The sequence below is a fragment of the Seriola lalandi genome, unplaced genomic scaffold (genome assembly GCF_002814215.2).
Source record: "Seriola lalandi dorsalis isolate HSWRI2012SDOR001 ecotype SW California unplaced genomic scaffold, Sedor1 jcf7180002054325, whole genome shotgun sequence".
Classification (NCBI taxonomy): Eukaryota; Metazoa; Chordata; class Actinopteri; order Carangiformes; family Carangidae; genus Seriola; species Seriola lalandi.
In genome coordinates this window covers 339,374-351,058 of record NW_019524878.1, presented here as the reverse complement: position 1 = coordinate 351,058, position 11,685 = coordinate 339,374, and the positions used below count along the sequence as shown (strand labels likewise).

General features: G+C 43.7%; 1 protein-coding gene across 1 annotated transcript in view; it reads left to right on the top strand.

Moving 5' to 3' along the window:
• The window catches only part of poc1b (POC1 centriolar protein B), a 42,460-nt gene extending 32,701 nt beyond the window's left edge, over positions 1 to 9,759 (top strand). The window contains exons 11-12 of the mRNA XM_023407018.2: positions 7,711 to 8,016; positions 8,933 to 9,759. Coding sequence (XP_023262786.1) covers positions 7,711 to 8,016; positions 8,933 to 9,091 — 465 coding nt within the window. The 3' untranslated portion in view covers positions 9,092 to 9,759. The remainder of the gene's footprint in view (positions 1 to 7,710; positions 8,017 to 8,932) is intronic.
• Positions 9,760 to 11,685: the final 1,926 nt, after the last annotated feature.

Genomic DNA, 11,685 nt, shown 5'->3' with positions numbered 1-11,685 from the left:
CCAGCTTTTTAAAAAACATTAACATTGCTGCACGTCTGACAAAGATCCTGTTAGATCACATCAGTGGTTCCAGCTAAATTATAGCTACATGTATCTGTGTGTGTGTGTGTGTGTGTGTGTGTGTGTGTGTGTGTGTGTGTGTGTGTGTGTGTTCCCGTGCTTTGTGTGCTCGCCTGTTTTCCCAGTGTGCATATGTTTTGGCGTGTCAGCTTGCAGTGTGTTCATGTGTGGGTGTGAACATCCTTAACTGTGTGTGTGTGTGTGTGTGTGTGTGTGTGTGTGTTTTGTTTGAAGAGACACAATGCCACGGTGCGGGTGTGGAGACTGCACCTGGGTACATGACATTAGGTGTGACAGAGATGAATGGAAAATGAATCCTGTGATGTGGTGTCTTGGCAATGCCGACAGAAAACAGAGGCTTCAGATCGGTTGCCAGTTCTAGCCGCCACCTGACTTCCTGTTAAAGGTTAAAGGTCAGGGCTGGAGGGGAATAAGGTATTGTGTGTGTTTCTGCTCATTACCGCACAGGAAGGAGGTTACTTTTTGTAGACTGTTGAATTTGATTTGACATAGGATACTAATCCTACCGCTGCTACTATCACCATTACAACAAATACTGGTCAGATATTTTACACAATAGGACAGACATGCAGTAAAAGAGAGATATCTAGAAAAAACAAATATTCCTTTAGTAACACGTCCCACAAACCTGCAAAAGGAACAATTATACCTGTTTTGGATTTTGAGAATTACAGCTCTTAAACAAATAACAAAAGGCTGGAAAAACCTGGAACTTTCCAAGGTGAACAAGTGGCTGGAAAAGGTAGACGATATATACAATATGGGAAAGGTAGTTGGTGGAAAAAAGATGGGCTCCCTTTTAATTTAAGCAAATGTAACTGACTAATTATACTTTATACAAAATAATGTTAATGAAACATCAGTTGTCATGTTTTGAGCAGGTCTACTTCTACAATGACGTATCAAAGTCTTTATTATGAATGGAGATACACACCGTGATCAGTGATAACTCTACTGTTACTCACTCTATTGCGTTATGTACGCACTGTGTTCTGGGTTGGGGTGAGGGTTAAAGAAAAGAAGTTACAAGGTCAAGAAGTTTGTGTCAAGATGTTTAAATAACAGCAAATATATAATGGTTCAGTGACATTAACTGACACTGGTGTGAAATTTTGTCTTAATTGCTGCGAGAAGTCTTGAGTAATGGCTAATAAGTGTATTCTGAGGTCACTGTGACCTTGACCTTTGACCTTTGACCATCTGAAAAATCTAATCAGTCCAAAGTCCAAGTTCCCGCAAGGTGTTACTGAGATATCGTGTCCACGAGAATGGGACTGACAACCTAAAACAGTCCGCCTCCGTAAGAGTGTGTTATCTCACACACAGAGCAGAAATCTGATTTTAGCCACTTAGAGGCAAAAAAACAAAAGAAGAAAAAAAAATCTCATTTGGGTCACTTCAGCATGCAACACAAACTTCGCCTTTAGAGGTTCAGCGAGTTCAAGAGGGTCGCCTCTGTGTGACTGGGTGCTGAGGAGGGTGGGGCTTTGACTGCTGTTAATAATCAGGGGAAGAATTCTGGAGAGTGACTCCAGCTGTGTGTGTTTGTGGTGGTAGTTGTTGAGTGGATAATTGTTTGTGTGTGTGTGTGTGTGTGTGTGTGTGTGTGTGTGTGTGTGTGTGTGTGTGTGTGTGTGTGTGTGTGTGTGTCCTTCTGTTGGTACAGATTACAGTCACTAGTACCGTGTGTGTACATGCTGCGTGACATGCATGTGTGTGTGTCAGTGTCCAGAGGGCAACCATTTGCTTGCGTGTGCAAGTGTGTGTCGGTCTACAGAAATAGGAAAGTGAAACCGGGGCGGAGGGTCAGGGCTAATGCCTGCTTTGATTTTTAACAAGGATTTCCTCCCTCCATGGAGCCCGCTTTATTAATGGCATTACATGGCATCCTGTGACCAGCAAACGCTCCCCTCCCATCACAGGACCAATTTCAGTACCACACCAACCGTCTAATCCAGGAAAGGAGTGGAACGCTGACGTGAAAGGTGAACACTAGAGGCATTGTTTAAAATCATTTCTTTTTTTTCTTTAATGAAATTTCAAAATGAATCACATCCATCATGTCAGAGGTAAATAAGTTGCCAATATCAGATTTTTGATTTAAAAACAGCGCTCACACGCACTCACCAACAAGCTGATTGATAACGCACGTTTCTTCTTTATTATTATTATTTTTGGGCTTTTTTAAAATTCAATTTGCGTTCACTGATCCACTCACACATGCAAGATGATTTTTTTAATTTTCAGCCTCTCACAAGCTCCCAGACAAAAAGCCATGCTGCTGTGTAATCGTGACACGCTGGATAAAAGGCACAGGAGGAAGTAAAGCAGCGGTTTATTTACCACACTCTCAACAGATGGGGCTTGACAGTTGCTAATAGTCCGTTTCCTGTGCGCGCCACAGCGAGCGACAAAGTGAACCACCCGCAGACCCCTTTGATTGGCTGATTGTTTGAGGCACTCACGCCACTCTGCTGAAAATATTATTAATGGGACTGTGTGTGTGTGTGTGTGTGTGTGTGTGTATTTCTGCCTGTGTGAGTTTGTGTAGCACAGATATTCTATAAAGACCAGAATACTGAAATAATATATGATTTTTTCTGAACATATACAGTATCGAAAAGGGAAATTTAAAGCACTTTACCAACCAGTCATGGAATTATTGAAGCCAACCAATGACATGCAGGAAAAGGCCACAGCTCAGACTCGAACCAGCAGTTTGGACTAAGCCGTGGTGCTACACACTTCTACCAGGTGAGCCACTGTTAGTCCTTTAATAAAGACCAATCAAAACACAGATCAGTCCCTGTTGTCCTGATGGCTCAGCCGACCATCGCACTGCTTATACTGGCTCTGTATTTAGGGGTTTATGGTAATGATGTCCAGTTTATATTTGTTATATTATATTTGTCTGTATGCTGCTCAGAACCACTGATGGTTGCATTCTCAGAAAACTTCTTACTAGCCCATGGAGAGTGACTATGCCTTGTCTACATCTAGTATCACTTGACCCTAATCTACACCTTTAATGCCTCATTGCTCGACCTTTATCCTCGTCAAGGTGCTTCCTGTTTTGCGGTTTAGCACGACTGCCCCCCCCCCTCCCCCGAGCGTTTCCTGCCAATGATAATAAAGCAACATCAACAAAACACCTGAAAGTTACTGCGGCGGTAACCATTGTGAAGATTTGGCCCTGATTTTTCATCCTTGAACAGCTCTTGTCGCTTTCATTCGAGTACATTGCACAGTCACGCTCTTGTCTTAAAGCAGCCCTTATAACATTAGTTGCACTGCGGTCAAACATGTAAACACAGCCAGCGCCTGGCGTCATGAGGGCAGGCAGCTCAGTGTGAATGCTAAATCATCACGAGGCTGGCGAGCCCATCTGTGTCCTCTCCGGTGGACAGGACGCTCTGATCAACGTGACGGACCACCTTATGAGTCGCCCTGCTGGGTTACATTTACAATTTAGATTTTAGACTTTCAGTTGGAGTGTCATAAAGTCACTGTGTGTGTGCATTCGCCGCATTTTCTGAAAGGTCTCCAGCTTCATTTCAAAAGTAAAATGTACATCATTCTCATCTTCAAATGACCTCGACATCTGACAGAATGAGTGGGACTTGCTGTGAAGGATCATGCTTAGTAATAAACATCAGGCAGTTTTGGACGAGTATGTGGCTTCAGGTAGAGCAGGGAGCTCGTGAGGGGAGGCGCAACATCAGAGAGGCCTTTCAATTAAGATCAAAAAGCTTTTTTTTTTTTTTTCATGCAAGGGTCACAGCGTCTGAGGTTTCCTGCCAAAAGAGAGAGCGTAACTAATCCTGGTGCTCATGCTAATCATGTTTTTGATCAGACATCTGTGATTTGATTTAGAAATGGAGGGGAGACTATTTTTGATCTTCCCCTCGAGGACGCTTTTGATCGTAAACATCACAGATACTGTTAACATTTTAACATGGGCCGCTCCTCTGATAATAACGTTGCTACGTTAGGTAAATCTTTTCGCAGGTAACATGCTATCAACTGTATTAGCAGTGAATAATGGTCGATTAGTGTCAGCGTCCTCTCTCACTTTACATCTGATTTATCAGCTGCGTTTAAAACAAAGACACAAAACTGCTGCAGAATGTGGAAACGGTTTGTAATATGTGAGTTTTATGAGCTGGACACTGAAAAACACACACAAAAAACATACCCGTTACACTGAATCAAGAATGTCACATTTTTCTTCCTTTTCACGCCAGCAACACTCCCTCTGTGCTGAGCATCTGTGTCCCGCGGAGTACAACGATGCACATCAGTGCTCCGTTCCCCAGTGTCCACGAAGAGACAACGTGGGCATTGTTGCCTCGCTATCATCACTGGGGCCCTGTCACGTCACTCCTACCGGCCTCTTATTATCACAGTGGATGTAGTTTCTGCTCCGCTCCGCTCTGCCACCCCGGCCCAACCACCCACTCATCTCCCATCGGACAGAAAAACCCCGGCTGGCAGAGAGCCATCGCCGCATTCCTGCCACTGACTGACGGAGGTTACACAGCGAGCCGTGACCCCTGACATACCGCAGAGCTTAGCCAAGATGATTTTATCTCAGAAATGACCCTCGGTAGTTGTGAGGTTCTTGTCGTAGATGTTATGCTTTAACTTTGGAAGTGTAATAATTAATCTATTACACTTATTTTTGCATTACTGGCAAGTAAGTAAGTAGTAGTGCTGTATACACCTGATCGTCTCAATAGTTACCAGCTTGTTTTTATATATTTGTTGCATGATTCCCAATATTTACCTCTTTAATTGCCGAGTTCTCTGTTCTGTTCTCGAGTTTTAGTGTGTTTGTGTGTGTGTGTGTGTGTGTGTGTGTGTGTGTGTGTGTGTGTGTGTGTGATTGATTGACACTCAGGCCAGCGGGGGTATCCAGCCTGTTAAATGTTAGATTGTACCCAAACCTCCTGGCCGAGAGGTGGGGGATGGGTTAGTGTAGGGGGACGGAGGTCTGGATCTGCTGAGTGTAAATGAGCTGAGCAGATGTTGGCCAGATGTGGCCATGGAGGAGTAGGAAGGGGGGGGGTAAGGATAAAGAGAGAGGGGAACAGCATAGATATCGAGAGACTCACCATCCACACACTGACAGCTTTGTTCACCTCCACTCAGGAGTTAAGAGTAACCATCCCTCCCTCCTCTCCCCGACACTCCTCCCTACATCCCTCCTTCCTCTCCTGCCTCCCTCCATCCTCCCTTTGAAGTGAGGACAGTGCTCAGGAAGCGAGCTGGAATCGATTGCTCCATGCATTAGGCCAGGAATGTGTGACACCCTCCTCCTCCTCTTCACCCTCCTCTTCCTTCCTCCTCCATCCTCCTGACAAATCCCTCATTTATTTTCCCCCTTCTGTTCCTCTTCACGCACTTCCACCTTTCACACAAGACACTGCTGTTATTTTGGCCCAAAGCCCGACTTTGCTTCACTTGCTGCGGATTATTAGCAGGAGTCTAGACGCCGATCTGAGAACAGTTGTTCAAAGCGCCGTCGTTTGCTGTGTTTTTCCAGAGACTGTATGAGTGTATAGGAAGGAAGGCCGCTTGAGCTTGTGCTGAAATCATTCAATCATTCTACATAAAAATTAATGCTGAACATTCACCAGCCCCAGCTTCTCCAATGTCAAGATTTGTTGCTTTTCATTTTAAATGGACTTATTATTATTTTTGGTTTTTGGACTGTTGGTTGGCAAATCAAGCAATCTGAAGGCAACACTGCAGTCAAAGACACGTTGGACTGTGTTCCTGTATTCATGGTGAAAGGACAAAAAGTGTCTGGGAGTCAGCTGAAGACCTTAGATGGAAACATATAATCCTTCTATAGCTGACTTTTATCTGACAGTCACTTCATCAATATACTTTAATTCAGTTTATGAATAGATTAGTTTCTTTTGACGTGACTTTCTGGTCATATGAGTTTCAAATTCTCATTGAAGTCAAAGTCAAAGGGGAAGCCATGTGACTAAAAAGTTGGTAGTCTGAATACCGAAGCCCCAGAGCTGTCCTTGAGAAAAGCACTTCAACACTTTAAAAGAGCTTCTCAGCAGCCACTGCTAGCAGACTTTGCCTATGCTGTAAAGCAACTGTTGTGCATGTGTGAAACTCTTTAGATGTGAAGTCATGCTGTCGACTCTGCCTGGATAAATGATGAACGAGGGAAATGTGTCCCTGGTGAAAGTGAACATAATGTTCTCTCTGTTTTTTCTTTCTTTTTTCAGTCTCCTTTTCCACCTGTTTTTCTTTTACTCATGAAAAGGAGCATCGTTTTGTGTCAATAAACGAAAAAACGAAGTCTTCTCTGTTTTACTCTTTGGCTGTTGCTTCCCCTGCCTTTGCTTTGCACATGACCTTGTGAACTTGTCTTTAGCCAACAAGTTAGTTAGTCAGTCAGTCAGTCAGTCAGTCAGTCAGTCAGTCAGTCAGTCAGTCAGTCACAGAGTCTGTCGCTCAGTCAGTCATCCAGCAGTGTGAGTCATCCTCCTCCTTCAGTCTGCCAAGTTACAACAGATTCAAGGCCTGCTCTGACAGAACAATGAGACAGGGAGGATGTTGGCTGACCCGGCCTAGCTTTATGTATCAGTGCTGCAGGTTTGTCAGTCTAATTAATACTCCTGCATCTTCCGCTCTCATTTCAAAATGATGAAAAAATGGCGATGAAGCCGACTACGTTTAGGGCTTGTTTATTATATGGTGTGTTGTTAGTGTTGTTATTCCCATTGGAAACACTGATGTTGCCTCCAACATCAGCACCGAAAGCACCAGAGAATCAACTTTTTAAAGGTCCCATATTATATAGAGGTAGATTTCAATTTCTTCTTTGATTATAGATCAGGTCTAGGTTTTATATTAATACTGTGAAAGTATCAGAACAATCAGTCCACAGAGAAATGCACACAGCCTGTATTCAGAAACTGAGCCTTAAAACCAGCCATCAGGACTTCTGTAACTTTGTGATGTCACAACAAAGCAGTCAGCGCCCCGCCCACCTGAACCCACCATCCAAACCTTGCAGGATTTGGTTTCTCTGAGTGTTTTTAACTGAAATTTTCTATATTTTTATTAGATCACTCAGAAAAGAGTCAGCCAATCAGAGGAGAGTCTCTGGGCCTCTCTTTTGATTGGCTCACTGACCCGTTGTTAACCACAAATATATCTTCTAATGGATCAACACTTCAAATAAAACACAGGAAAAGTGTAAAATATGGGACCTTTAAGACATTTAAAGGCTGCTTCAGATGTTTCAACTGCAGGAAGTGAGCACACTTAATATTTCTAGTCCCCTCTTCCTGTACATTTCCATTTCCTGTCGTTCCCAGCAGGTTGTTGAAGCAGGCCAGACACTTAAAGGCGCCTTTAATGGTGCTCCTGAACGTCATCATTAAAGGAGAACTTTTTGAGAGCCCATTGTCTTCGGTGGCATGTCCTCAATTAACTGTCGGGGTTATCACCAGGCTGATTTGATTTAATGTGGGTTTCACTTTGGATACAATGCAATTGACGAGGTGGACCTGAGCCCAGCACTTATGTTGAAGAAAACACCGGCACAAATAATAAATCAGCTAAAAGCCAATCTTGCTTTCTCGCTTTCATCTCCAGCTCTTAAACGGTCGGATGCACTTGACGCCCACGCGGTCCGCCGCCAACAGTCACCACTCCAACGGCTTGCCGGCGCGCCATGCCGCCAGTTCAAGAGTGGAAGGACTGAAGGTGGGAAAAAGCGGCGGGAGGGCGGGTTCGACTGCTGGGAGCCAGACGGAGGCTGGCGGGGGAGGAAGAGGAAGGAGAGAGGAAGAAGAAGAGGAGAGAGGGGAGACGCACCCACTGGAAGTTCTCTCCGGTCATCCATCGTGTCTGGACTCTACGCTGGGACACATTGTTCAACAGCTGGATATTCTCACGCAGGTCAGTTATTAGCAAAGCTCCAAACTCCCGATACTGGCAGGTTGTGAAATCCCCAAAGTGCAAGTGTAAAAATTGGGAAACTGATATGAAAGTGTGGGAAGCAGGACAACAGCTTAGATGGATCTCTCTTTACAACACTAGATAGGAATCTGATACATTTTTCTGAATGAGACACACAGTGGAAGCAGGTTAGTAATCCCCTCTATTGAACATGCAGCGCTTTTCAAGGTCAAGTCAAACAAAGATAATAAAAAAAAGAAAAAACAAACAAGCACAGAAGCCACTAGAAGTAGATTATACGGTTTACCTGTTCCCTTCCGCACCTGTTTAAACAGCTGTCACCAGCAGCTGAGCAGAGACACATTAGGCTAATGATTTACACATGCAACTGGATTAGTTCTGCATTTAATTTAATTTGAATAGATTCATGATTTATTCGTCTTATTCATTCAACAGCTATTTTTTTGATGAAAATCAAACCCGACCAACCGCACACTGACATGGCTTCACTGTGTTTGTTATTGAGAGAGAACAACGCAAATTATTTCTTTATAGAGCCAGCATTTTGTCTACACACAGTATTTTTTCAACAACGCAGTGAAACGTAAAAACATTATGTAGCATAAAATGGATGCACGGAAATGAAAAAGTCAGAAAAACGATGCAGGTCCAAGCAGCTCCAGGAAACTGATTTTTGCTGTGTGTGTGTTATATTTGGGAGAAAGTGGCCATGCTGCGCTTCTCTCTGCATCAAGGCCAAAGTGCTGCCGTCCTAACAAAACAACGAGACGTGACACAAGAGCTAAAAGGCCTCTTTTGTCTCTCTTTAGCTCTTATGTTATTGCCTGTGTAATTAATCTATGACAGCTTTATAATTATTATACCCTCCCGCCCCGTGTCCTCACTCCGCACACAGACTGTTTCAGTGTTGGAGGAGCGTCTCACCCTGACTGAGGACAAGCTGAAGGAGTGTCTTCTCCACCAGTCCAAGATTCTCAAGGACATGCGAGCATCCAGAGGGAGGCGGAGGACGGAGAGCGAGGGGACGGATGGATCACCTGTCCGTTTCACTTGAGGACGACCCCCCCCCCCCCCCCCCCCCCTGTGAGACTGCAGCACAAACACAGACTGAAAAGTACTGCTTCACCGAGACTGCTGGACATGTGTGTATGATACTGAATGTCCACCATGGTGGTCTTTCTCAGGGGTCAGTGGGTTAATCAGGATTTGGCTGGGGGCTGATGTAACTTTCTGTGTGTGTGTGTGTGTGTGTGTGTGTGTGTGTGTGTGTGTGTGTGTGTGTGTGTGTAATAGCAACATATTTTCTTTATCTTTCTTCACCTCTTAGGAATATCCAGCTGTACAGCCAAGCTCTCATTCCATTTCTCTGTGTGTGTGTGTGTGTGTGTGTGTGTGTGTGTGTGTGTGTGTGTGTGTTGATATGGATGTTACATCCAATCCGGACAGCTGCAGCTATGGAAACAGACGGTGCTTGTCTGCTGTATGACCTCTGTGTGTGTGTGTGTGTGTGTGTGTGTGTGTGTGTGTGTGTGTTTACACGTGTGTATTAGCACGTAATTTAGGAGTTGGTTGCTTCTGCTGCATCACTTTTTCGTTGTACTGTTTGCATCTCTGCATAATGCCATGTGTTTTTAAAACCAGGTTGTGTGTTAAGTATTGCCTCAATTACACCTCCTCATATAGATATAATTTATATGAATAAAAAATATTATATTGCTCTAATGTTATTTGTATTGTCTGTATCCCTATCAGACAACTGCTTTTATTTTGATAGGAATGTTAATGTTAACAGAGTGTCTGCAAAGACTAAAACATCTCCAATCTGAACCTGGACTCTTAAAAGTTTTGACTGCCGTGAAATTGCAAACATTTCATTTTCATCGGCCTTAGAAAATTGTTTTTGTTTTCTGAATTTCATTGAATGGCTGATACAGACCTTTATTCCATATTCTTTATGCTTATTTAGAAAAATTAATTTGGACTGGTCACACTGGTGACATCTTTACATCATTTCGATTCACCCCTGAGTATTTTAATTTCTATCATCCCCAACTTCTCATCTGTCACTTTTTTTTATTTTCCTGGCGGTCGCTGGCCTCCATGCGGCCATGACACTCTCACTTGTTGTTGTCTGGTGACGCCTGTTCATTTGATACGTGTCACAGTGCCTCTTGTCTCCACCAGTGACTGTTTTGGCTCTCTCTCTCTCTCTCTCTCTCTCTCTCTCTCTCTCTCTCTCTCCCCCCCCCCCCCCCCCAGCGTGGAGACTTTAGCTGTTTATGTTTTTCCAGTGGTGGAGATGTGGTGAGCGATGCGGCCAGGTCGGGAGGAAGCAGTAAAAAAGAAGAAAAAAAGCCACACAAAGAGGGGAGCTCTCTCCGCTGGCTGCTGTTTGCTCTCCCCACCACATCCTTCACCCCCACATGGTTTTACTGGTTTTCCTCCTCCTGCATCTTCTCTTCTCTTCCAGTTAAAGTGATGCGGCCTGCTGAGAGAGGGAGAGAAAACTGTTGGACTGGTGGAAACTTCATGTAACATTAGAATTTTAAAAGAAAAAAACAAACAGTAATTTTAGACCAACATCAACTTGTTTCTCTAATCACTACTTTCTGCAAGGTTCCTGTTTTACATTGCGTGATTACATTTTATTTCCTATACTTGTGACATCCTCACTCTGAACTGGTCTTTACTTTATCTTGACTTATGAGTGTAAATCTAGTCCTGATTTATATGATTTAAAAGTTATGGATTGGGGCCGTTTTGGGGGCCTTTTTTATGCCTTTATAACAGACGGTGCAGAGACGACAGGAAATGATGGTTGGTGCTTTAACCCCCAAGCTACCCGACCACCCAGATTGGACTTTTATCGCCAGTAAAAAAGGGAGTTATTGGTGATTTATTTTACATTTCTGGGTCACTTTTTGGTTTTGTGTAAATTTTCAGTCACAATTACCTCAGAATCACTAATTTGGATAACATAGATTTTGTTTCCCCACTAATGCTTTCTAGGAAATAACCATATGAAAACAAAAATGTCAGTCACCGATAAAGTGAAATGTCTTGGAACTGACTCAAGGTCCACTTACTGCGATTGTTTTGGCAGCTGCTGTTTCCAGGGTCAAGAATGAATTGTGAAGCTCAACCTTTGAGCCAACGCGGTCGAGAAGATCTTAAAGTGCTGACAGGAATGACAAGTTTGACGATCTACAGTTCCAAACTTTCAACTGCTGATGAAGACGGCGCGATAATGATCAAGAGCTGCCGAGCAAGGAAGTAAGTGGATCTTTGAGCGGAGATTGAAGTGCGTTGAAGCGTAAAGATTGTATTCGGTTTCATCTCAATCTCAAAAAAAATCTCAAGATTTGGTCTCAACTCTTGTCACTGTTTCCCTGTTTGTGGAAACACAGACTCGCACAAACAAACCCAGTTGCAAAACCTCGAGTGAACAAGAGCGGGAGAGAAGGAGTCGGATGCAAACAGTTAACGACCAATTTCCACCTTCGCTTCCAATTCGATCTCATTAAGTGCACACAGGGCTGGTTTTACAGCACAAGCATGGTGTAAACCCTCGAGTGTGTGTGTGTGTGTGTGTCTCTTTAGTGCATTGTGAACATGATCCCATAACCTGTTAATAGCTTCCTGGAGGAG